General features: G+C 55.9%; 1 protein-coding gene across 1 annotated transcript in view; it reads right to left on the bottom strand.

The window, feature by feature from the left end:
• Positions 1–527: 527 nt before the first annotated feature.
• ANKRD11 (ankyrin repeat domain containing 11) overlaps positions 528–26,223 on the bottom strand; it is a 154,144-nt gene continuing 128,448 nt past the window's right edge. Inside the window, 10 exon segments of the mRNA XM_038008124.2 lie at positions 528–1,561; positions 4,677–4,769; positions 8,572–8,715; positions 8,849–8,947; positions 12,848–14,695; positions 14,697–19,405; positions 19,770–19,917; positions 22,265–22,407; positions 24,302–24,505; positions 24,689–24,859. Coding sequence (XP_037864052.2) covers positions 1,376–1,561; positions 4,677–4,769; positions 8,572–8,715; positions 8,849–8,947; positions 12,848–14,695; positions 14,697–19,405; positions 19,770–19,917; positions 22,265–22,407; positions 24,302–24,505; positions 24,689–24,859 — 7,745 coding nt within the window. The 3' untranslated portion in view covers positions 528–1,375.

The following is a 26,223-nucleotide window of genomic DNA, read 5'->3' on the forward strand; positions in this document are numbered from 1 at the left end:
CCCCTGAGCCTGTCCACTCGAGTGCAGGAGAAGCACCTGCACTCAGCGGTGAGGAACGGGGTCCTGTCCCCGAGGAGCTGCCTTCACCTAATTTCCCAGCATTCCCAGTCTGTGTAATGGCAGAGGAGGAGGGGAACATGTAATTTGTTTCAAAATTAAAAGCTAACAATTTGGTAGGAATTTTTTTTTTTCCCCAGACAGAGCCTGCCTATGGAGTACAGTGGCACGATCTCAGCTCACTGCAGCCTCCACCTCCTGGGTTCAAATGATTCTCCTGCCTCAGCCTCTGGAGTAGCTGGGACTATAGGCACCTGACACCACACCCAGCTAATTTTTGTATTTTTTAGTAGAGATGGGATTTTGCCATGTTGGCCAGGCTGGTCTCAGACCCCCGCCTCGGCCTCCCACAATGCTGGGATTACAGGCATGACCCACATCTGTCCTGGGAGTAAGAAGGTCATTGAGAGGGACGACACTGTCTCAGTCCCACACAGCCCCTCTCCTGAGAGGGAGGCACTATACCAACAGCATTTTAATTAATTTATTTATTTCTTTACACATAACTGAAAGTGATGTTACAGTACATAAGTTATTTACAACTGTGCAGTAATGTGTTGCAAAATAAATTATCTAGAAGGCAGCAAAAGTACATTGTGAATGTATATAAAACTGTACAGCGTTTACGGATACACTTTTTATATGATTATTGGCTCTGTAGTGTTTCAAGTTATGTTCTCAGAAAGAGAAACAAAATGCCCAAGATTAAAGGAAAGAAGATACAAACCACGTGGATTTGACTCCATTAAAAATACGCCTGGGAGTCCTGGCTCTGTGTCCCTCCGCCTGGCTCCGCACCAGGTCTTATGCCCAGTCTGAGGCCGTCGCAGCTCTGTGGCAACAGGACCATGGCTGGGATGGGGCTCCTGCCCCTCTGACCTGGAGGTCACTGTTTGTGAGAGGTGGACACCTTAATTTTCTTTAGTTGATCAGAATGGAACAAAAAATTTTAAAAATGCACTCCGCTCTCCAACTCCTGAAATGCCTCTGCAGTTGCTGGAGAAAAGGGCCCGAAGGTCACCGTTTTCAGACAGAAGCTGCCGTGTGCGCGCCCGGCACGATCTCCTCGTCCCGCCGGGGCCAGTGAGGCTCTGGGGGCTTTGCCCCCGCCGCGGCAGCTGGTAGAGAAGAGCCGTTTCACCTCCCCGACGTCTGGACCAGTCTGGAAGGGATGGAGACGCTGTGGCCAAGTGCAGTCTCTCTCGGGGTCTCTCCCTGCCCGGGTGGACATGGCGCTCCCTCCTCTGCCCCTGGGGCTTAGCAGCAGCCCTGGGCAACCGTGCGGCCCTCGCCTGCGTCCTGCGGCCGTCCCGCGGTGTCACGCCGGCAACAACACAAAGTCGTCGTTGACGTCGACCATGGGCACGTAGAAGGAGGGCACCTCGTTCACGCACAGGGACTTGTGCCCGGCGGGGTCCAGCTCCTGCACCTTCAGCTGCCACTCCATCCTCTGCACAGCGTTCAGGGCCGCGGCCTCGTGCTGCTGCCGCATGAGGAGACACGTCTGTGGGACACACAGCGGGGGGGGGGGGGGGAGGAGGAGGAGGAGGAGTGAAGGGAGAGCCCCAGACTCTGCCGACCTCAGCTGCCAGCAGGGCCGAGGGCGTGACAGGGCTGTGAACCTATCCTGGTATGGGCCAGGCCCCCTGGAACCCTCTGCTTGCTGTGGTGCTGCTGGCAGGGGGCACATACCCAGGACCAGCTGTACCCGCCCCTGGTGTCTAGTTATCGCACGGGGCGGCAGCGCCAGCTGTGCTGGATGTCTGTTCCCAAGACTGCTGTCTGTGGCACTCCCATCTCAGCCCGAGGGCCCTGCCCTGCTCTGGGTCGGCCTGGGGCTCACCTTCAGCAGCCACTGCAGCTTATTAGAATCTAACAGCTTTGCTTTCATCATTTTACAATTATTTATGGCCAGTGATGGTCTTACTTGTATTCTAGTAGAAACTATGCCATTTAAAAGTGCAGATAATGGGACTGGACTGGGATAGGACATATTTTGGGAACTAGTGGAGAAATTTAAACATGGCCCAGGGAGTACTGGTATGTCACAGCAACTGTGTAGAAAATCTTTTTTTAGATAGGGTCTCAAGGCTGGGGAGCAGTGGTGCTCCCCATCATGACTCACAGCAGCCTTGACCTCCGGATCCTCCCTCCTCAGCCTCCCGAGTAGCTGGGACTACAAGTGCTACTGTGCCCGGCTAATTTTTGTAGAGATGGGGTTTTGCAATATTGGCCAGCCACAGTGTGGTAATGTCTGTCTCTAAATTTTTCTCAACATATTTATATATATGCTAAATTGTTTCTGAAGCTCAGGATGGATTCACAATCCTCAGTGGGCCGTATAGCTTTTATTCGGCAGCTCAGACATCATTGCCAGTGTAAATCATTACATGGAATCATGTGACCCTTTGGATATTCCAAACTCCAGTGAGTCACTGAATTATTGGTGGGCCTCTGAGTTTCCAGTGTATTGGACTGTTCCAGTGAATATTTTTTTTTTTTTTTTTTTTTTTTTTGAGACGGAGTCTCGCTCTGTCGCCCAGGCTGGAGTGCAGTGGCTGGATCTTGGCTCACTGCAAGCTCCGCCTCCCGGGTTTATGCCATTCTCCTGCCTCAGCCTCCCGAGTAGCTGGGACTACAGGTGCCCGCCACCTCACCCGGCTAGTTTTTTGTATTTTTTAGTAGAGACGGGGTTTCACCGGGTTAGCCAGGATGGTCTTGATCTCCTGACCTCGTGATCTGCCCGTCTGGGCCTCCCAAACTGCCGGGATTACAGGCTTGAGCCACCGCGCCCGGCCATCCCTAAGGTTTTTAAATAATTTTGTCACCCAGGCTGGAGTGTGGTGGTACAATCTTGGCTCACTGCAACCTCCATCTCCAGGGTTCAAATGATTCTCATGCCTCAGTCTCCCAGAATTACAGGCACGCACCACCACGCCTGGCTAACTTTTGTGTTTTTAGTATTTAGTAGAGACAAAGTTTCATCATGTTGGCCAGGCCGGTCTCGAACTCCTCACCTCAGGTAATCTGCCCGCCTCGGCCTCCCACAGTGCTGGGATTACAGGTGTGAGCCACTGTGTGCCTGGCCGTATCCCTAAGTTTTAAATGACTAAAGTGAAATAGCTAGGTGAGGGGATAAACGCATTTTGAAATTTGATAGATGTGGTCAGTTTACTTAAGAAAAATCTACTAATTGACGCTTCTCCCAATACTGCAGTGATACCGCCTCCCAACCCTGCAGATGACCTTCAAATGAGCTCTTGCTTCATCTGTGGTCCTGATGTTAATGATTATAGTGAGTATCTTTTCATGAAGGTTGGTCATTTTATCTCCCTTGTGGAATGTCTCTTTATATAAATTATTTTTCTGTGTACCATTTTTCGTATTAGTTTGTAAGGGTTCTATCTGCACGGATGGTGCTAACTCTATGTGGCATTTTTAATGTATGTACAAAGTCCCAATTTTTTTTTTTTTTTAAAGACAGAGTTTCACTCTTGTTGCCCAGGCTGGAGTGCAATGACGTGATCTTGGCTCACAGCAACCTCCACCTCCCTGGTTCAAGCGATTCTCCTGCCTCAGCCTCCCAAGTAGCTGGGATTACAGGCATGTGCCACCACGCCCGGCTAATTTTGTTTTAGTGGAGACGGGGTTTCACCACGCTGGCCAGGCTGACCTCAGGTGATCCGCCCGCCTTGGCCTCCCAAAGTGCTGGGATTACAGGTGTGAGCCACCTGTACCCGGCCCAAAGTCCCATTTTAATGCAGTCAAACATTTATCTTCTTACAGGAAAGTCTTCCCTGTGTCTTTATAAAGCCTTCAGTTTTCTTCTCACGGCTTTGGTTAGGAAGGGCCTAGTGGCCTGGGGAGGGTGTGGCGTGAGTGACTTCCTGCACCATCACCTTGGGGCTGGCCAGAAATGCACACTCAGTTACAGCTCAGACCTGAGTTTCGGCCTCAGCACAAGCCCCCAGGGGCCACGCCCCACAAATACCCGTGGCTCCCACCAGGCAGGGCTGGTGGTTCTCATCTGCGCCCACAAGCTATAGCATGACACACGGTTGCTTGGTTCAGGGACCTGGGTGGTGCTGAGCCTAACACTGCAGGTAGTCAGAGCCGCCTGCCCCCAGGCATGGCTGGCGACTGCACAGGGTGGCGCTGACTAAAGCTCTGTCACTTGCCAAGTTTCCACTTCCCGTTGCTTCCTGGTGGATCCTCCAGGGTGTCTGGGTGAACAGCCCCTAGCGACTGGGACTGAGGGTGTGCTGCCCTTCCTGGCACCTACCCTGCCTCTGCCCACTGCCCTGGCCAGCACTTCCAGAGCAGTGGAGGGTGAATGCTGGGACCTTAGAGGGGGCTCACGGGGCGGTCCCAGGAGTTCTGACCATCAAGCATAGGGTCCTGTTCAGCTGGCGACAGGAGCTGCTGCCTGCACACCGGGACAGAAGGGAGGACTGAGGAGGCCACACACAGCGACAGGACCTCACCTCCCTGAAAGCATCAGCCAGGTTAAGAGAATCTGAAATTGTCACCGCCCATCACAGAACTAGGCAGCAGCCTCCCTTGGCCCCAGAGGCAGCTGGAGTGCCCAGGCAGAGCTGGGCGGGAAGTGCAACACCAACCTTCATGCGGTCGTACTTGTCGTCCACGTCCTGGAGCCAGGAGATGAACTGGCGGGCGTTGAAACGGTCACGCACTGACTTGTTCTCGTCACCCTGTGGAAACCAAACACGGGGTTTCATCAGGAAACCCAGAGACCACTATGGGAAGGCATGCCAGCCTGAGCGATGCTACAGTGACCTTTCTCAAGGGAAAAACCAAAGGGGCAGCCTCATTCTACTGCCCACACACTGACTCACGTTCAAGGCATGGCAGGTGCCACCCTGCCCATCTCTCTAAACAGCTTCTCTAAAATACACGTGGAGGTGGCTGGGCCTTTGTCTCCTGGGCACTGGGTGGCCGCAGGCCCCGCCCAAGCTGGTCCCCAGCCCTGCCCCCATGGGACAGTCAGCTCAGCCCAGTGCCAACTCCTGGGAGATACTTTAAGAGATGGAGTCTCGCTCGTTGCCCAGGCTGGAGTGCAGTGGCACGATCTCGGCTCACCGCAACCTCCACCTCCCGGGTTCAAGCGATTCTCCTGCTTCAGCCTCCTCAGTAGCTGGGATTACAGGTGCCCACCACCACGCCTGGCTACTTTTATATTTTTAGTAGAGATGGGGTTTATCCTGGGAGGGACTTTCTAGGCATGTCATCGTCCCTGTATCCTGGAGGATGGGACACGGATAAAATGTCCAGGCTCCTCCCCTTTTTCATGGGCTCAGGGTGAAGCTGACAATGCCCACAGAAACCCACACACCTGCAGGGAACTCACTTGCCACAAAAGTGCCAAGAACAATAACAATCACAGGGAAAGGACAGTCTCTTCCGTAACCGGTGCTGGGAAGACTGGCTACGCGTCGCAGGGCAGTGAAACGGGACCCCTAGCTCTCGCCTCTCTTCCGTAACCGGTGCTGGGAAAACTGGCTACGCGTCGCAGGGCAGTGAAACGGGACCCTTAGCTCTCGCCACATGCAAACATCAAACCCAAATGGATTAAAGTCTGGAATCCAAGACCTCAAACTATGAAACTACTACAAGAAAACACCGGGGAAAATCTCCAGGACATTGGCCTGGGCAAACATTTCTCAAGTAATACCCCCACGCACAGGCAACCAAAGTAAAAATGGACAAATGGGATCACATCAAGTTAAAAATCTTCTGCACAGCAAAGGACACAGTCACCAAGGTGAAAAGACACCCAACAGAATGGGAGGAAATGCTTGCAAACCGCTCACCCTGATATGGATTCAGAACCGGAACATATAAGGCAATTAACTCGATACGAAAAAAATCTAATAATCCCATCAAAAAATGGGTAAAAGATCTGAATAGACATTTCTCAAAAGAAGACACACAAATGGTAAACAGGCATCTGAAAAGGCGCTCAACATCAATGCTCATAAGAGAAATGCAAATAAAAACTACAATGAGGTATCACCCCAGTTAAAATGGCTTTTATCCAAAAGACAGGCAATCACAGATGCTGGCGAGGACGTGGGGAAAAGGGAGCCCTCGTACCCCGTTGGTGGGAATGTAAATTAATACAGCCACTCTGGAGAACTGTTGGCAGTTCCTCAAAAAACTAAAAATAGAGCTACCATAGGATCCAGCAATCCCACTGCTGGGTACAGACCCAAAAGAAAGGAATCGGGGGCCAGGCCTGGTGGCTAACGCCTGTAATCCCAGCTACTCAGGAAGCCGAGGCAGGAGAATCAAACCCGGGAGGCGGTGGCTGCAGTGAGCTGAGACTGTGCCACTGCACTCTAGCCTGGGTGACAGAGGAAGACTCAGAATCAAAAAAAGGAATCAGTATATTGAAACGGTATCTGCACTTCCATATTTAATGCAACTCCGTTTACTATAGCTAAGGCTTGTGTCCATCAACAGATGAATGGGTCAAGAAAACGTGGTACACACACAATGGAGTACTATTCAGCCACAAAGAAGAATGAGATCCTGTCATTTGCAACAACATGGATGGAACTGGAGATCATTATGTTAAGTGAAATAAGCATAAAAAGACAAACATCACATGTTCTCACTTACTTGTGGGATCTAAAAATCAGAACAATTGAACTCATGGATACAGAGAATAGAAAGACGGTCACCAGAGGCTGGGAAGGGTTGTGGGGGGCTGGCAGGGAGGTAGAAATGGTTAATGGGTACCAAAAAAAAAATAAGACCTACTATTTGACAGCACAACAGGGTGACTATGGTCAGCAGTAATTGCATTGTATATTTTAAAATAACTTCAAGAGTGTTAACTGGATTGTTTGTAACTCAAGGGCTAAATGCTTGAGGGGATGGACACCCCATTCGAGAAACAAAGGGGGAAGTAATGCTTCCTCAGAAGTGTGAGAGGCACGAGCTGGTCCTCCTCGTGTTTGCTGCGTACGGAGCTGTCCTAACTGCCTGTCCTTCACAGACTCTCAAGTGGGGTGCGAGAACGCAAACTTATCAGCATCCAGCCCCCGAAGCATCATTTGGTCCAACTCATGTTTTCTTTAAAGAAAATTCGTCAGCCGAGCGAGGTGCCTCACAACTGTAACTCCCGCACTTTGGGAGGCTGAGGCAGGCGGATCATGAGGTCAAGAGATCGAGACCATCCTGGACATGGTAACACCGTCTCTACTAAAAACACAAAAACCAGTCGGGTGTGGTAGCGCATGCCTGTAATCCCAGCCACTCGGGAGGCTGAGGCAGGAAAATCGCTCAAGCCCGAGAGCCAGAGGTTGCTGTGACTGAGATCGTGCCACTGCACTCCAGCCTGGCGACAGAGTGAGACTGCATCTCACACACACAAAAAGAAAATAAAATTTGTCACTGTGTGCATGAGGGACATTGATAAAATACATCCCCAAAGAAAGGAAGATCTTGAATGCACTAAGAGATGTTTTCAACTAAACACCTTGGAGCCTCTGGCCGTCACTACACAGCAAAGCCTAGTGCACAGCTCAGAGTGCCAGGGCTGGGGTGGCATCACGGGGGGCCACATATGAGGGGTCTTGGTGCACGGCCTGGACATCGAGGCGGGAATGTGTTCCAGGCACGTCCCACTGCGCAGGATATGGGGCCTGGGGCCCAGGGAGCCCATGACCTGAGCACAGTGGGCTCTGAGGAAGAGGGAGGGGCCGATGCAGGGCAGGCAGTGGGAGAACCAGGGGTCCACGTGGCCCACATGGACAGGTCAGTGGTGGCTGGAGGATGATTTCTGAGACAGGAGTCCCCGGCATGTGGGCCGCTTGAAGGCAGACAGGAAGAGCTACCCTGGGGAGAGCTACAAGGCCCTGGCTGCCCACATCCTATGTCCCAGTGGACAGAACAAGTCAAAGGCAGGGGAGCTGCAGGGGCGGGCAGGAGCCCCACAGCAGATTGGCAGGATAGTGACTGCAGTTCTGGGACCCTGAGTCCAGCCCACCCTGGCCCAGATGAGCGGCACACCTGGGTGCGTGTGTCCCCTTAGCCACCCAGTGTCCCTGCTGTCCCCGTACAAGAGCCCCTGGGGCCTGTGCTGTGAAAGTCCTCGATGTGGCAGCCCCGGGGTGCCTGAGAGCTGCAGGTCGAGCCCAGCAGTTTAAACAGAAAATAATGCCAGCCCTGACACCCATGAGAGGTAGGTAGGGGCAGCTGAGGAACTGCACGGACAAGTGTTGCGGAGGGACTGAGCTGCTTAGGCCCAGCCCAGTGGCCCGAGGGCCTTGCCCACGAGGGGAGCTGTCTGCTCCAGCCTTCTCAGCTCCTTTCTCAGGCTCGCCCAAGGCTAGAAGCATACAAAGGACTCTGCAGCCCCTGCAAGGCGCTGAGCACCAGGGAAGTTCCTGGTCAAAGTGCAGAAGAATCTATAAAGGGGAGGGGAAAGGGGTGGGAGTGGGGTGGGGGCGCTTGAACTCGTGGGCCTGGTATGCCGAGGGGGCCTACCTGGCTCTCCAGGGGCATGTTGTAGACCTCAGAGTCCAGCAGCATTGTGCAGGCGCTGAATGGCACTGCCTGGTTGGCGATGGTCCTGGCCGCCCGGCAGTGAACCCGCAGAATCTCCTGCTCACAGGACACGATCAGCTTCTCCTGGAGGAGGAGAGGAGTGGAGTGAGCTGGGACACAGTCACGCCCCAGGCCCCACTGTCTCAACACAACAGCCCCTGGGCCTGCATCATGAACACCCTGGCCATGGCGCCCCTGCCTGTGCCAGCCCACTTACCCGCTCGATGCTGTGCTGCAGACGCAGCTTTCCCCGGACTGCCTCCTGCTGCCTGAACAGCTCCTTCAGGGGCTCCGCCAGGGAGGGAGGGGGTGCAATCTGCAGGCAAAAGGTGAGTGGGGGGTCGGCTGGGGCCGTGGAACTGCACGAAGAACAGTCTGGAGTTCATCGGGGTCCGGACTCAGCCTCCCCACTCCTAGGAGCTTGCCCTGGAGACCTCCTCCAGTCCCAGCAACACAGATATACCAGGAAGCTTTCTAGAAACCACCTATGTGCTGGACACGGGGGAGCGGACACCTCCACAGCGCCCAGCACAGCACCATGTGGTGAGGAAATAAGAGCGCAGGGAGAGGCGCAGGACAGTATCTGTGGGCCGTCGTGTGCCAAGGAAGGCCTAAAACACGGGCATGAGCACCCAACTGTGCAAAGGAGATAGAGACAGCAGGAGTGGGCTGGGGGTAGGCTGAGCTTCCTGTGTTCACAGGGAGGGCCCATGCATCCCAGATCAGCTTTTCAACCAGGGTGTAACGTGCACAGTGGAATATGAAGGCTGACAACTGAGCCTGTGGTCTTGCGATGGCTCGGGGGAGGAAGCGCACTGGCCCAGGTCGCCATGGGGGCTGCAGGGCTGTGGGCCGGAAGCGCAGGCACTGCACTCCCACCAGTGGAAGGGTTCTCACAGGGGTGGGCCAGCCGTTCCGAAACGACACGCACACCAGAAGTGAACACGGAAGTAAAGACAGCAGAGACCACATCAGGACGAGGCCTCACACTCTTGGAGATACAAGGGCCACACACAAGTGGGGAGCCAGGCTGAGCCCCACGGTGCAGGGGAGACCTCGGGCCGACAGGGAGTCAGGTTTCCAAAGCAGACCCAGAAAGCACGGCCGTGTGCTCAGGTGGCCACAGCAGTTGCGCCAGGGCCACCGCTCCCCACAGGTGGACCCACAGGGGAATGGTGGGGCAGAGAGGGGTGGCCAAGACCAGCTGGAACACTGAGGGGCCAGTCAGAAACAGGAGCGCATGGGGCAGATGGGCACGTAGACGCACAAGAGGGAGACCAGGAGGAGCTTCTGACAGCCAAGGCTGGGGCAACACATGGCACGAGACCAAAGCTGGCGACGCTGGGCACCTGCAGGCGGAAGGGGCGGCTCCTTCTGACAGCAGAACTCCAGTTAGCAAACACAGGAAAGGGAGACAGGCCCAGTGCCACAGGAGTGACTGCTGCAGACAAGAGCTGTGGACAGCAATGCGCACAATGTGCTGAGAGAAACAGGTTTACACGGTCTCTACGTCTCTTCCAAGACACACACACACACACCACAGAGAGAGAGAGACCTCGACTCACGGCGGACGGGCCTGACCAGACCTCCAGGTCACGTCACCTAGGACACCAGGAGCAAAAGGCCTCGCCTCACGCCTGTGGGCTCCTGCCTAAGAACCATCATCACAGGCCAGGCCTGGGGCCGCTGACCACACTGCTGACCGACACTGCCCAGAAGCTCTCAGCCAGGAGACAGGGCACAGGAGGGTCACCACAGCTCGGACGCACGGCAGCGTCTCGTCACCGCCACGGCTGCTAAGACACATTCGGAGGCGGCTGCACGTGCGGCAGGTGCGTCAACCTGTCTCTGCTGCTTTTGAGCTTTTCTGCCCAACATCTACAATCAGTTCAATCAGTTCAAAATCAATGATGGAGGCCGGGCGCAGGGCTCACACCTGTACTCCTAGCTACTCAGGAGGCTGAGGCGGGCGGATCACAAGGTCAGGACTTCGAGATCAGCCTGACCAACGTGGTGAAACGCCATCTCTACACAAAAGATAAAAATTAGCCGGAAATGGTGACGGGCGCCTGTAGTCCCAGCTACTTAGGAGGCTAAGGCAGGAGAATTGCTTGAACCCAGGAGGCGGAGCTTGCAGTGAGCCGAGATCCTGCCACTGCACTCCAGCCTGGGCAACAGAGCAGACTTGTCTTTAAAAAAAAAAATTTTGATTAAAACATTGAGCTAAGTCTCTTTAGTCCAGAGACCTCACTCTGTTCAGCAGCACACCCACCCTGCCTCAACAAGCCCAGCTCCCAGTGAGGGCTCTGCATGTGGGGTTTCTGCTGAGATGGGGCCTGTCGGTGGCAGGGATTCTGTGGGCCACCTGCAAGGTGGGACTGATGCGAGCTCAAACTAACGCACAGTCGGGACCGGGCACCGCCCCTTCCTTCGGCTCAGCCCCAGGGCCGGCAGCTATGGCAGGAGCTGTGCCTTGGGCCTCAGGCTGTACCTGGAGCACCTGGCACCTCTGCCTGCCTGGGTCTAAGTCTAGGGGGTACTCAAAAGACCAGGCGGGAAGTGCAGAGAACATTCCCAGGATTACTCTGATTGTCAGGATTCTAGTGGCTTTTTTCCCTGTATTTTCCAAATTTTCTACAGCAGTCAGACGACTGTTATCATCAATTAAAATAAGAGAAAACAACAGCCAAAACAACAAAAAGTACAGAAAGTCAGAAGGTCTTACTGAGGAGAGATCCCGGGGCAGGTTTTTCTGAATGTCATGACCCAGCTGCCGTCTGTCTCCTGTGGACGGGCCTCCCCGGGGATGGCTGGGGCCAGGCTCCAGGAGAAGAGAAAGACCACCGGGGTGACCCAGGGTGTAGAGCCCCTTGTGCTACCTGGGAACAGAGCTCAGAGCTCGGCAGGGTGGGGCCCGCAGGCGCTCGCTCCTGGGTTCTGCACAGTGCCCCCTGACATGTCGGGCAGTAGCACAGACCCAGCCTCACCCTCAGGGCCAGCTCAGCAGACCCCGTCATCCTCATCAGAGAGGTGCCGGGTAGCTGAGCCAGGTCAGGGCCAGCATGGCAAGGGGCTCTCAGGTGGCCTGGGCCCACAGAGCCAACACGTGCTGAGGACCCCTGGCTGAACCTCGCGCCACCTGTGAGTTTCAGTGCCCAGGAAGCCCCAGAAGGAAATGGCTGTTCGTGACGGAGAGCCCGTTCTGGACATAACACACTCAAGTGACACGGCTGCAACAACCACACAGTCCACCAGGCAGTGTGAGCGGAGTCGCGGGGTCTGGGGGGAGACTCCAGGGAAGAGCCAGAATGCCACACGCGGGTGCTGGATGGACCCCAGGGGGCCTGAGAACAGGAGGGCAGGGGAGGCCGTGCACAGCTTAGGCCATCACCGAGGGCAGATGGGTGGACTCTGGCTCTACCACGAGGAACCCCTGTGCCTGCTGGGAAAGACCTCGGTGGTAGGAGGAGGTGGGAAGCCAGTCAGGCCCTGCGACCAGGGCAGAGGGTACACAGCGGGGGAAGCCCTCATGGGAATGTGCTCAGAGCGGGGCCCCATTTGGAGGGATCTATTTTGGGCCCAGACGCAGCGCAAGGGATGGGGGGAGTGGGAGTGACTCCGAGATGTTGCAGCTGAGCCTGCAGAGGTCAGGATGATGCTTGGGGAACTGGGGTGACAGGGTCAGGTTGAACAAGGTGAGGCTGGGGGCCGAGGACCAACGTGCCCCAAGGGAGCTGCAGCTCTGCTGTCCTAGAAGCCCAAGGGAGGAGGTGGGGGAAGGGATCCATCATGTGGGTATGGGGGCTCAGGGAACCCACGTGGGTCCAAGGGAGAAGGGGGCAGGGGCTGGAGACCGAGAGGGTGGCTCTGCTGAGGCCGTCCTGGTGGATGGGGAGTGGAGAAGGGAGAGTGAGCGGCGTGAAGGGGGACCCCACACCAGTGGGACCGGGGTGCACCCAGGGAGAGGGGGAGGTCAGGGGACCAAGGCCTGGCACGGACCAGCTGGAGGAAGGACCTTGGGTCTGCAGAACAGCTGGGCAGCTTCTGGCTTTTGCCTTCACAGCAGAAACGGGGCTGTGTCTACTCAGGTGGGAGAAGGTCGAGAGAGGTCAAGGGCCGGGAGCGGGACAAGATGGGCTGCAGGAAGCCGTGACTAGGGGGCCCCGGCCGCATCCCAGAGAGAGAACGCGGTGGCTCTCCCGGGCCCCACACTCACCACGGGGATGTGGAGCTTGCTGAGCGGCTTTCCGTCCAGGAGGTAGGAGCCCGTGTAGGTGACGTACTCTGCATAGCACTGGGGCGCCTGCGGCGTGATGCAACACAGGATCTTGCGTTTCTCCTCGATCTTCTTCCTGATCTGCAGGTATTCGAAGTAGGGGTTGGCCCTGTCGCTGTGGTAAGGCTCGATGGCATCCAGCTTGATGGCATCCACAATGGCGGCCAGCGTCTGCTGGATCACCTCCCGCGTCTGCTGCGTGGACGTGTTCAGCTGCTGCTGCAGCTGCTGGGTGGAGCGCTGAAAGCGGCGTTTGCGCGGATGCTGGGCCTGGGCGTCGTCCTCCTCGGAGCCACGGGCCTTGGCCCTGGTGGCCGGGGCAGGGGTGGAGGTGCACTCCTTCTCGGAGGGGGGCGTGCCCTGCTTGCTCTGGTTGGCGAGCATCTGCGCCCGGTTCCTGGTCATGCGCTGAGGGATCTCCTCCACTCGGGGGGCCTTCGGGGCTTCGGCTGTGGGTTTCGGTTCTGGTTCTGTGGCTTCTGGCTGGATGCCGCCGGGAGGGCCTTCGGCTGGGGTGGCAGCACGGGAGGCCTCAGTGTTGTCCTGGGGGCCAGCGCTGTCCACAGCCTGGGCTTGTGCCACAGTGTCCATGGGGGGGCCGTCAGGGGCACAGAGGGACGCGGCGGGGGAGCCTTCGGCCTCAGCCCCCTGGTCTCCGCTCCCCAGTGGGCGCTGTTCCGGGGGAACGGGCGTGGGTTCCACGCCAGAGTCCAGATCCCCAGGGGCCCTCTCTTCTGGCACCGCCTCTGCCTCCACTGTAGCTTCCAGAGCCACGTCCAGCTTTGGCTCCTCTGAGGGCTCAGGCTCGAGCTCTGCAGGGAGCTGAGTGGAGGCCTGGTCGGGAGGCAGCGCCGGCGGCTCCTCAGCCACTAAGGCGGAAACATCCCCACCGTTTACGACCACGGGGGCCCCTGGCGGGATCTTTCCTGAAGGAGCAAGACTTTCTTCTACGGGTTCTGTTTCAACGTCTGGGACATCTTTAGTCTGCAAGGGAAGCTCCGGCAGGGAGAAGGGCCCCAGGTCCAGGTCGTCCTCGGGGCCGGCGAAGGCGTCTGCCCAGGGCACTGGCTCCACCTGGCCGAGGTTAGACAGGCTGTGGCTGCTGTCCAGGAAGCTATTTTCCAGGGGCCCCAGAGCCTCCACCTGAGCCACAGTGGCTACACAGGCGGGCTCAGGGGCCACGTCCAGCGGAGCTTCCGGAAGTGACTTGCAGTTGCTGAAGAAGGACTCCAGCCCAGAGGGAGGGGCGTAAGGAGCCGCCTCGGAGGTGGCGATGGTGGCGGGGACGGCTTCCACCCCGTCTTTGATGTCCTCCAGTCCTGGCTCAGCGACGGGCAGAGTATATGGGGCAGGAGAGGCGGGAGGGGCGGGGTACGGCGCCTCTGAGGCGCTGAAGGGCCCTGGGGCGGCAGAGTGGAGGGCGTCCGCGGGGCAGAAATGTTTTGGGGACTCAGGGAACCTCTGTGGAGACTTCAGCAGCAGGTCTGAGCCCACAGGCCAGCTGACAGGGTTTTCGGAGGCGCTCCCGATCAGGCTAGAGGCAAGGGCCTGCTCAGTGGGGTGAGCCCACTCGACAGGCTCCTCGGTGATGACGGCGCTGAACGGACCCTCGTCCAGCGGCTCCAGGTAGCTGGGCTCCGGAGGGATGATGGCGGCTGTGGCCTGCTGGTCCTCGGTGGCGTCCAGGTCTGGGGGAAGGGCCCCTTCCAGGGAAGGAACCAGCAGCTCAGCTCTGGGGGAAGGGGAAGGCTTTGCTTGTAAACTTGAGAAGACGCCCTCTGGAGAGGGGGGTGACGGTGACAACGGCGGCCGGCGGGCAGTGCAGAGCATCGACTTTGGGCGAGGGGAGGCCATAGTCTGGGGAGTAGTACCCTGGGGACAAGCAGGCAAACTTCTCCGCGGGAACTGGGGGCAGGGGCGCCCTGTCTTCCATCGAGTGTGGCACGGGAGAGTCGTAGCTGGAGGCAGCAGGAACGCTCTGCTGCCTGAAAAGCTTGTCTCCGACGCTGAATTCCTCCTCAGGGGTCCTCCTAATGTCGACAGAGACCGAGCGGTAAAGGTTTGTGGAGAGAGGCCTTGCAGGAGCCTGGCTGGCGTTTTCCGAAAGCCCAGTGGAAGCCACGGAGAACCTGTCGAAAAAGGACGGGGAGCAGGCGCTGGTGGGAGCGGTGGGCACAGGTGTGGAGTGCTGGGAGTCGGTGCAGTCGAACACGAGGTCCGAGTAGTCATCGGCACTGCAGGACGGGGTCCTGGGCGTGTGCATCACCTCCTCGTAGCTGGGGCAGGACAGCACTGACGTAGGGGTGGGCACGCCAGTCGGCCGGCTCTGGTCAGGCCTGGGAGACGCAGGCAGGACCTCCTTCATGTGAGGGCCTGCGAGCCAGTCTTTGGAGTCTGCACCTGATCCTAGGTGTAGCTTATTTTCGGCAGCAGGTGGAATAGGAGTCGACTCTTTGAGCTTTTTGTCTTTAAACGGAGGGTCCAGGCCCAGCGGTTTCTTAGCAGGAATGTCTAGACCCTTCTTCCGCCCGTCGTCTGCCACCTTCGCCTTCTCCTTGAGCTTGGGGTCTCCGGACCGGTGCCTAAGCTTCTCCATCTGCTTCATCCTCTCCTTGTGCCGCTTGTGGCGCTCCTCGATCTCCAGGTCCTTCTGGGAGAGCATCCTCTCAAAGCTGGTCATCATCAGGTCGCCGTCCCCCAGGAGCTTCTCCCTGGGCCTGGCGTCTTTCTTGCCTGGGTCTCTGGATGGCGTTACCTTATCGTTCCCGTTGCTCATCTTCACTGGCTCGCCCTTTTCCTTCTCTGCATTGTCCCTGAATTTCTCCTTAAGTTTGGCGTCGCCGAGCCTCGGGCCCTCGTCCCTGGACTTCTCTTTGAGTGTGCGGGGCGGGCTGTCCTTGTCCCTGGTGGCGGGCTTCTGCTCATCCCTGTGGTGCCGCAGGAGGCCGTCCGCATGCCTGTCTCGGTGCCGCTCCTTCTCGTCTCTCCATTTCTCCCTGTGTTTCTCTCTCTTCTTCTTCTCTTTTAGGATGTTGATGGCACTAGATCCATAAGGCTTTAGTTCCTTTTCTATTTTCTTGGAAGGTTCTCTCTCGGAATCATTTTTATCTTTTTTTTCGGTAGAAAACAGTTCAATGGTTTTATCTAGCTCATCTTCTATGTCAGCTTTCATGTTGTAGGAAACTCCGTAAGCCTCCGCCTCCAAGTCCTTTTCGTACTGGCCGGAGTCCTTCCTGCTACCGCTCTCCTTGTAATCTTCACCCTTCTCTTTCTTCTCGGCCTTCTCTTTCTTGGCTCTCTCTCGGTCGTGGCTCTTCTTGGAAGAGGATGAGGAGTGTCTGTGCCTCTCCTTCTCTTTCAGCTTCTCAGGAAGGCAGGCGCTCTCCCTCGGCTTGTCCTCTCCGGGTGGCTCTGTGAAAGAGACCTCCAGGAAGGCAGTCAGCCCCGGCTCCTGCCCTCGGTCCGTGAAGCTGTCAGAGGAGACCTCACTGATTTTATCATTGGAGTCTTCTCTGTACTCATGGAGAGCCTCTTCTTCCAACTTTTCAAGCAGGCTTTTTTCCGTGTCGGCACTTCTGGAGGACTTCCTCTCCTTGGAATGTTCTTTATCTGACTTCTCTTTGTGTTTGCTTTTGGCCTTGTCTTCAGCAGCGTGCTTCTTTTCAGCCTTCTCAGGGAGCTTCTGTTTACTTTTCTTGTCTTGTGTGGAGTCCACTGAGGCTCTGTCCTTCCTGTCCTTATACTTTTCTGTGGACTCTTTATCCTTCTTCTCCTTGTGCTTGTCGAAGACTTTCTCTTTTTTGTCTCTCCCCCCGTCGGCAGCCCCTCTGTCCTTTCTCTTGTCTTTGGGTTCCTTGTCCTTCTGCCTCTCGGTGTGCTGCTTGTCAGAAGCCTTCCTGTGTCTGTCGGAGGCACAGGCCTCCCGCCCCTCCTCCTTCTCCTGGAGGCCGTCCATCCTCAGTGAGTCGCTGGCCTCTCCCGTCTTGCACCCGCTCCCTATGTAGCTGTCCCTGTCGTCTTCACTCTCGTCTGTGAAGATGTCTGCGATGTACCAGCTTTTCTCTTTGCCTTTCTTGTCATCTTTTTTTTCAGAGAAGTCTTCCGAGATGATCCCAGGGAAAGCCTTCTCCTTCTTCTCTTTCCCTTGGTCGAGAGACGCTTTCCTTTCTTTGTCTTTGCCATGTGTGTCTTTATGTTTTTCCTTGGTATCTTTTTTCTCTTTAAAACATTTATCAAATTCTTTGTCCTTCTGACACTTATCAAGGATCGATTTCTCACTTTTGTCCTTGTCACTGGACTTCTCTTTGTATTTTTCTGGTTTTGTTTTCTCCTTCCTTTCCTTATCGGGGCCATCCTTCTTCTCCTTCTCTCGTGCTGGGTGGTGCCGTTCCCATGGCTCCAGGCCCTTCCCAAAGTCACAGTCGGGCTTGTCCTTGAAGCCACTCTCACAGCCACACTCCTTCAGCTCCTCCCGGTATGCCTCCTCCGGCTTGGCCCTGCCATCCCTGCGCTCCTTGCAGCTCTCCAGCGCGTCCTTTCTGTCCCGCCCCGCCTCCGCGGACTCTCTCCTCTTCTTGTCCTTTTCCGAAAGGTAGCTGGGGACACTTTTATGCTTTTCAGTCTGGTCTTTCCTCTTCTCAGAGTTTTTATCCAAATAGTCCCTGTCCTTCTTTCGGAAGAAGGGCTCTCTGTAGTCTCGCTTCTCCCGGGCCCGGGTGTCCCGCTTCCTTTCCTTGCTGTCCTCCTTCACTGTCTCCAAGATGAGCTTGGCCACAGAGTCGCTCTTCATGTCCCTGTAGTCTGTCACTGGCGAGTCCCAGCTGTCCTCCCCTTTGAAATCAAAGGATGAATCAGACAAGTCAGAAAACCACCGATCTCGCTGATCGTCAGAAAGGCTAAATTTGGTGTCTTCGTTCTCCAGAAACTGATTTTTGTTACAATATTCGTCAAAAGCAGAATCTTCCCTATAAACCTTTTCTTTTTTGAGTTTTTCTTTATCTTCCTTGAAAGTCTTCTCCTTCTCTTTGGAAATTTTGTCCTCTTTTAAATCATTCTTCTTCTCTAATTTTGAGGGCCGGTCTTTTGACTTCTTCTTTCTCTCCTCTTTGTACAGTCTCAGTTTTTCTTCTTTCGGAGACTTTTCCTTTAGCGATTTCTCCTTTTCTGCTTTACTCGAACGGTCTTTCTCTTCTCGGAAAGACCTGCTGATGTCTTTGTTCATGTCTTTGATTCTCTTCAGTGATTTTTCATCTTTAAAGAGCCATTCTTTTTCCTCTAATTTCATTTTGCTGAGTTTCTCTTCTTTTTTAAAGTGGTCACGATCATGCTTTAACACTTTTAGCTTGTTTTCAGTGGAAAGATCATTCTCTAGAAGTATAGCCTTATCCGACTTCTGCTTGGAGTCCTCGTATTCGTAAGTGAAACTTTTCAGCTTCAGCTCCTGGCTGATGGGGCACTGTCCCTTCTCCTTGTTTTTGTGTTTGTGTTTTGTTTTATGTTTTTTGACAACCTTCCCCTCCTTGTCCAGTTTGGGGACGGCGCCCTCCGCGCTGGAGAGGAAGGGGCTCTTCTTCTCTGACAGCGAGGCTCGCTTCCTGTGCTCCTGCCTCTTCCTCACTGGCTTCAGCGATTCCACACTGGAGCCCTCAGAGGAGCAGTCAGACTCGCTTGTCAGTCTCGTCCTTGTGGAGTCTGATAAAGAACTGACCTCTGACCAAGCCGGGGAAGAAATGGTTTTCCAGTTGTCTGTCCGCCAGTGCTTGGTGTGCTGGTCTGTGTGGTTGGGGTTCTGCTTCTGGGCGGCAGAGCTCCCGTGGGACGAGGTGGAGGAGGCGGACAGGGAGCTGAACAGGGAGGGGTCCTTCAGCACCAGCGGGGACCCCTTGAGGCAGCTGGAGCTCCCCAGGGAGTCCCTGTCGTCCTCCCCACTCTCTGAGGACTCACTCTCCGACTCCGAGGAACAGAACTTGTCACTCCGCTTTCCAAAGCGAACCTCTCTGCCTTTTGTTTCTTTCTTTCGCTTCTTTTTAACTTTATTTTTTCCCTTCTGCTGCTTGGCATTGGAAGGCTCTCGTGTCTTACTGCCAGGCAATGTCGTATGTGCCGAGAGTCTCAGCTTCTCTCCTGTCCCCACGGTGACACTCGCGTCCTCCTCATCCGACGTGTCTGACAGGATACGATGGGACGCTTTCTTTGGTGCAATCGTGTTATTTTTAGTGTAACTTTTAACCTCCATTTTGGGTATAGAGATAAAACTATTGGATTTCGTTTCTTTTCTGTAGTCCTTTTTCAACAGGTGCTTGTCATCCACCGGAGGAACCCTGTCCTGCTCATCGTCCTCATCAAACTCATACTCATCCTTGACGGGGGCTGTGGCCTTCTGTGGCTCTGGGTTCTTGGCCTTGTGCTTGAGGCCTTTTTCGAACTCGGAGTCCGTGTTGTTGCCGTCGACTGAACTGGAAGGTGCGAAGGACGGGGCGTCTTCCTCTTCTGAGCTCTCTGTTGGAGGCAGGAAGGAGAGGTCACAGGCAGGCTCAAAACAGCTCTCCCCAGAATGGCAGAGCGGGCAGGCTCTGCAGATGTGCCCTGTGGCAAGCTCCCACCCTGCCTCTGCAGAGACTTTGCTTGATTCATGGAAACCAGCCGCAGGCAGGAGGAAACCAGACAGGGTTGGCGTCTTAGAAGCAAGACTGCAGGCTTCTCGGCAGTGGCACACCTGGGCAGGGTCTCCCGCAGTCCAGAAGCTCCTGTAAAGCCCCCAGCATCCGAGGAGGAGCTCATCAGAGGGGCAACACTGCGCAAACACCACAAGGCCTCACCATCCCTGCATAGAGAACAAGCAGCTCAGGTGGCCGTGACTTACCCGTCGAGCTCTCCTCACTGGAAGTGTAAGTGCCTTTGCCTAACAGGAGGTTCACCATCGTGGGGGAGTTGGCCACTTTCAGCGGCGTCTCGCCTTTCCTGTTGCTCTGCTGCGGGTTCCCTCCGTACCGCAGCAGCAGTTTCACCACCTACAAGACAGGAACACCCGCGTCAAGGACTGCTGGAGAAGCACAGCTCCTCTACCGTTCCGCGTAACACGGCAGCCCCTTCCAAGAACCCTGGGATTCGACCCGAGAGCGGCCCCTCACAGTCTGAGCGTGTGGGAGCCGAGCGCACAGGGACTGCCTGGCGAGGCTCCGGGTGCGATGGGCGAGGCCGTGGCTCCTCTGTGGGAAGGGCTGCAGCCGCAGGGGCTCCCGCACCCCTCCTGTGCTTTCCTTCAGAAGGGCTCTGCCTCCTTTGGATTTTTTTCCGCCACTTCTCTGTTGCTGCGAGGAGATGACTTCCCGGGGATGTCCTCACGGAGGCGCTCCCCTCCCGCCAACAGCGAGCTCCTCAGCAGAGTGGTGCGGAGTAGCCGTGGAGGGCTCAGGCAGGAGGTCAGGGAGAAGAGTGTTATGGAGGGGCAGGGGGGACAGAATAGAGGAAACAAAGACCAAGTTTCTGCAAGCTGCTTTATTTTTTATTTTCATTTACATTAGAAAATAATCTCTCCCTTGCTTGATTTTACAAGGGTAAGGGCGGTCACACGGATGACAGAAACAGCCATGGTGACACTTCCACAGCTCCGTCCACAGCTCTGTCCAGCTGCTCATCACCCGCAACCTGAATTCCCTATGCCCAGGACAGCAACGCACTGAACTCACGTACAAATTAAATATAATCCCAACTTTAGTCCAGTCTGAGAGTAGAGCATTCAAAGAATCTGTAATAACGTTTACTATAGACTCTTGTCGCCCACAGAATCAATTTCCAGTTCGTGTATGACATGTTCTATTGTTTAATCAGCACAGAGTTCTTATGTGAGTTTTCTATGGTGACCACACAAAACCTCAGGCTTACAATTCTGGAGGTCAGAGGTCAAGCTGCTGGCAGGGCGGGGTCCTTCCTTTCCTCCATCATGGGGGCTGCCGGCAGAATTCAGTTTCTTGCAGGGCTGGGACGGAGGTCCCCAGTCCCAGCTGCTAGGGGCCGCCACACTCCTCGGCCCTCCTCTAAGGCCAGCAGCACAGGTGCGGCCCTCCTCGGGTTCTAACCTCTCCTGCTTCTGGGATCTCTCAGACTCAGCAGGAAAGGCTCTCAGGCTTTAGGGCCCATGGGACTGCCCAGGACCTGCAAGATGGCCTAGGACGATTTCCCCATGTGAGGCACTCACAAGGTCTGGGGTCACAACACGGGCATCTTGGGGGCCATTATCCTGCCTACCTCACCGTAAATCCTTGACATTTTTCATAATAAAAAAATTTAAAAGTGGTAATTACAGAAGTATGAAGCTGCATCGGATGCTCCAGCCCCAACACCGCCCCCAGCGCCATTCCCCTCACACCGGTCCTCCCCCGCAGTACTGAGCGAATCCCAGACACTGCAGAGCCTTTTCCAGTTCATGTCTCTGGAAGGGCCCATAAAAAAGAAACAGGGTAAACCATAACGCCATTCATCATCTTACCCAAGAGTTTAACGGTCACGTTTTAACATCAAATATGGACTCAGTGTTCTAAGTTCCCTGCTCGTCTCAGAGTCTTCAATCTAGCCCCCACCCCACCTGAATGAGCTGTTTCTCAAGTCTGCTCTTTAAGGCCAAGGTGCTGTGGGCTCCGGGACCTCCCGCAATGGCCAGGCGGGGCCTGCTGCAGAGGAGCACGACGGGCACAGGCAGATGTGGCCCGGTGTGACCCCCCCAGCCTTGCTGTCCTGCCTGCAACCAGGGGCTCTCCACAGAGCTCTGGTGATGACGTCGGTGAGACCCGCCCCATCTCCAGGCAGCACCCCTGCTTTCCTGCAGGACGCGGCTGTCAGGCACAATGACCTCTCTCGGCTCCCACAGAGGCTGAGACCTCTCAGTGCCCACTGCTCCTGGGCCGGCCACAGTGGCCACTTTCTAAATCTTGAGTCTATGGTTCTGTGCACTGGCCACACCTCTTGGTGTTACCTCATTCCAGACGAGGGTGGGTCTGCCTTGCAGGTCTAAGAGCCCCACAGTGGTGACGGGGACCGGCAGCAACTCCTGCAGGCCTCCTTCCACTTGGTGTAATCCTTCACCTGCTCCAATCCAACCAGACCTACACGGCTGGCGGATACGAGCCTTTTCATAGATGGCAGGTGCTGCGAAACCTGTGAGAGGCCGTCCAGGTGCTGACCCAGGAGGGGAAAGCTGGGGGCAGACAGAGGGCACAGCTCGGCCTTCAGGGTGGGCAAGGCAAAAACTCGCTTTCCGGTGCCCCACACCATGAAACCGGCTAGCTACGGGGACAAAGAGCTACAGAACCACCCAGATGCCAGGACAGGCCGGATGTGTGAAGGACGGGGGATGCCAACCTTGTAGTGCCCGTTGTTGGCAGCGTCGTGCAAAGGCGTGTCGTCATCCAGGCCCTTGGTGTTCACCTCCGCACCTGCGGCCAGCAGCTGCTTCGCAACGTCATAGTAGCCCCGGTTACAGGCCTCGTGCAGCGCCGTCCAGCCTGGAAACAGACACTCAGGACATACGTGATTTAATCCTGGGAACTCCCCTCCTGTCTCTGGAGGCAGCACCCTGAGGATGGGCTAAGGGGCAGGGACAAGCCAGGTGGGGAGCTGCCCTGTCGTGAGGGCTGCAGTTTAGGAAGCAGGTGCCAGCCCAGAGAACCCCTCGCTTCTCTTTACTGTGGCACCCCTAGCACAATCCGTATCTAGCTTGTTAACCCTACAGACTAACAACCTGCAGGGCTGACCTGCAGCAATCGCCCTAAAGGGGTAGGAGATCAGTGAACACAAGTGTCGTAAACAGCAGCCTCGTCCTCACTGATCTGGAGGCGTATGTGCCTTTGCAAAACACGGAAGGGAAACCTCCAGTGCTGGAAACAGGGAAACTGAGGCTGGGAGAGCCTCCTGAAGGCTGAAGAGCTGCTACAGCAGGAGCTCCAGAGGCGCCCAGGCTCGGGCTGCATGATGAAGGCCGCCCCGGGCCGGCAGCTTCTGCCTGGGGCGCTTGGAGCCCACCATCGGATGGTGTGGCCGCATGCAACGGTGGAAACGGAGCTCAGCCCCATGGGAAGCACATGGCAGTGCTCTGGAGAAGTTTCTTTTAGAAAAATGCTTTAAAAAAAAAAAAGGGGTGCTAAATTAGGTTTGGGTCAGACAGCTATAAACCAGGGCAGTGGGAGAAATCTAGAAGACTTCTACCCAGATGATTTCGTTCATCTGTTCTCCTTACACTGTGAACAGACAGTTCTGGGACATGTGGACCACCCATGGTTTGATGGGGCATTTATGGAAAGAAGGGACATTAAACTCTAATCATGGGCCTTTAAGCCCCCGGGCTGTGTCAGGTCTAGGGAGACTCAGTTCTGTCCGGGTCCAAGGCAAGCCCCAGGCCCCAGCCCCGTGAAGGGAGGGAGTCTAGTCCAGGGTGTGGACCCAGCCGCGCTCCTGGCTCGGGGGCACCCTCTGCTGCAGAATGCAACCACTTGCTAGACACACCAGGGACCGGCCCCTCCAGGGGCCTGGACGTGAGGTTTATGGAACACAGCAGAGCACGATTTAAAATTCCTCAGTTCTCTTAAAAATAGGCCAGGCATGGGGGCTCACAGCTATAATCCCAGCACTTTGGGAAGCCAAGGCGTGAGGATTTCTTTTTTTTTTTGAGACGGAGTCTGGCTCTGTCACCCAGGCTGGAGTGCAGTGGCCGGATCTCTGCTCACCGCAAGCTCCTCCTCCCGGGTTTACGCCATTCTCCTGCCTCAGCCTCCGGAGTAGCTGGGACTACAGGCGCCCGCCACCTCGCCCGGCTAGTTTTTTGTACTTTTTAGTAGAGACGGGGTTTCACCGTGTTAGCCAGGATGGTCTCGATCTCCTGACCTCGTGATCCGCCCGTCTCGGCCTCCCAAAGTGCTGGGATTACAGGCTTGAGCCACCACGCCCGGCCGGCGTGAGGATTTCTTGAGGCCATGAGTTCAAAACAGCCTGGGCAACTTAGCAAGACCCTGTCTCTACAAAAAATAAAAAAGTTAGCCAGGCGTGGTGGCGTGCGCCTGCACTCGGAAGGTTGAGTTGGGAACATCGCTTGAGCCCAGGAGTTCAACGTTTCAGTGAGCCGTGATCACGCCACTGCACTCCAGCCTGAGCAACAGAGCGAGACCCTGTCTAAAAATAAAAATAACAATAAAGCCCAGCAAACAAGTTTACTTTGAAATACTTTCCAAGAAACACTGATTTCTTCTCAGCAACAGCGAACCCCACTGGAGTGAGTGTGGCTGTGAACACCCCGGGCCCTGCAGAGCAGATGCACAGCCCACGAGGGCACAGCCCATCCGACCCAATGGGAGGCTCAGGGCTCCAGTGGGGCCCTCTGGCCCCTGCCAGGCACAGGGCGCCCACCTGCGAAGTCCTTGACGTTGACGTCCGCCCCCTCGCTGATGAGCTCTTTGATGCGCCGGGCGTCCCCGCGGATGGCCGCTCGGTGCAGGCGGGTCTCTCCACGCTCGTTTCTCTTGTTCACTTTATCTTTGGTTTTTGAGGCAGAGTTGGGCGTTCCCTTCTGACACACTGTAGACTGGGAGGGGTGCTTTGGTGTTGTGTCCACTGCAGGCCAAGGAGGGGACAGCTGGGCGTTACTGTGGGTGGCCTCGCTTTCTCAAATCCTCAAGAGCCCAGGCCACCGTCACGAGGTCCCTTTGCACAGGGCTTATCCTCAGCACAGCCACGAGGCTGTGACCAGGCAGAGCCTCTTCCCTGCGCCAGGGACCACCCCCAGGCTGGGCTCACCTGGGCTGTTGGCAGACTCCTCAGCTGTCATCTGCATGAGAAGAGCCACCTGCTGGCGCTCGGAGAGGGGGTAGCCAGCTCGGATTCCAGACAGCCCCATGCCAAAGAGCAGCCCGGCCTTCCGGGTGACAGGCTCCTTCTTAATCCTCTTCCGCTCAGGGCCCTGCTTCTCTGTGAGGTGGGCGAGGGAGAGAGGGAGGAAAGATTTCATGCCACGGCGTCCTCCAAACCCAGGTCCTTACCTAATGTTTTGGAGCCCCCTGCGTCCACCTGACAGCTGACAGAGCAGAAAGGAAGGTCTGTGAGTGGGGAAAGCACAGCGGTGCTGGGAGCGTTGGTGCCACCCACCTCACCTCTCAGCAGTGACTGTGAGACCATTTAAACACCTCGTTACCAGCCCCTCAAGTCCGCTAAGCCTGGACCTCCACCGAGCATTCACTCACTCCAGGCACCTCTCCTGGGCCTCCCCAGACCTCGTACCACACATGAATGCGGTGGGACAGCTTAGCACCGGTGACCTGGCTCACACAGGACAGGTCTCTGTTAAAACACGTGCCTGTAATTAAACTCCACCTTCCCCGTCCCTCCTCCAAACAGTGCAGATATAAAATGGCAGACACAGTTTAAAACACATCAGTAAATCAAGGCCAACTGGTCAGTACTGTACCTTTCTTCTTGCTTCTAGGAACCTCCATCTCATGCCATGGTGCTTCGAGGAGCGTACCAGCCTTGCAGCACCACAACAGGGACTGGGCTGGAGGCATCTAAAGGCATCAACACAGAGCACTAACAAGACACGGTGTGAGAGCTGGGCTGTTCCACCTCAGCCTCCTCGTAACAAGCACACCCTGCACTCGTCTGACCCGTTAGAGAACTCGGCCAGCGTCTAACACAACTCACGCGCTGTGTCTTCTAAAAGAGGCAGGAGGCAGGGGCGGGGAAGAGAAGACCCCAAGCACTAAGAGTCAGGGGCACAGAAGCTGCCTCCTCCTCTGCCTGACCAGTGCCCTCCTGTGGATGGAAATCAGGGGCCAGACACCTCTGAATCCTCCTCCAGCTGCCCTGTGGGTTCTGGGGTTTTCTAGGTCATGGGGTGCAAACTGCAGAGGTGCAGCACAGAGACAAGGCTCTGCCAAGGCCTGACTTGGGGAAGAAGTGCCACCAGGGAGACATGGGCCTCTGAAGCTCTCCTCTGAGGCACCTGCTTCCCTTCCGTTCAGCATATCCAAGAAGCCTCTCTCTTCAGGACTTAACTTCTCCCTCAGCTGGTGTCTGACCCTAGAGAGGTGGGTGACATCTGTGACAACGGGCTAACTGGACCCCACACCTGCCCGGTCACTGGAACACAGAAGGGTCTTAACTGGTCTCTTGGCTCAGCTCCCAGGGCACAACTCCCTTGCTGTTCACCACCACAGTCCCCATGAATGTGCCCGTCGCTTTCCTAAGAAGACACTGCCCACCCACCCTAGCTCTTTCCAAGGTATCTGAGGCTGACTTCCTAGGAACTAGGTCTGGGGCATGCTGAGAATGCGGAT

Source organism: Chlorocebus sabaeus, chromosome 5 (genome assembly GCF_047675955.1).
Source record: "Chlorocebus sabaeus isolate Y175 chromosome 5, mChlSab1.0.hap1, whole genome shotgun sequence".
NCBI classification, from domain to species: Eukaryota; Metazoa; Chordata; class Mammalia; order Primates; family Cercopithecidae; genus Chlorocebus; species Chlorocebus sabaeus.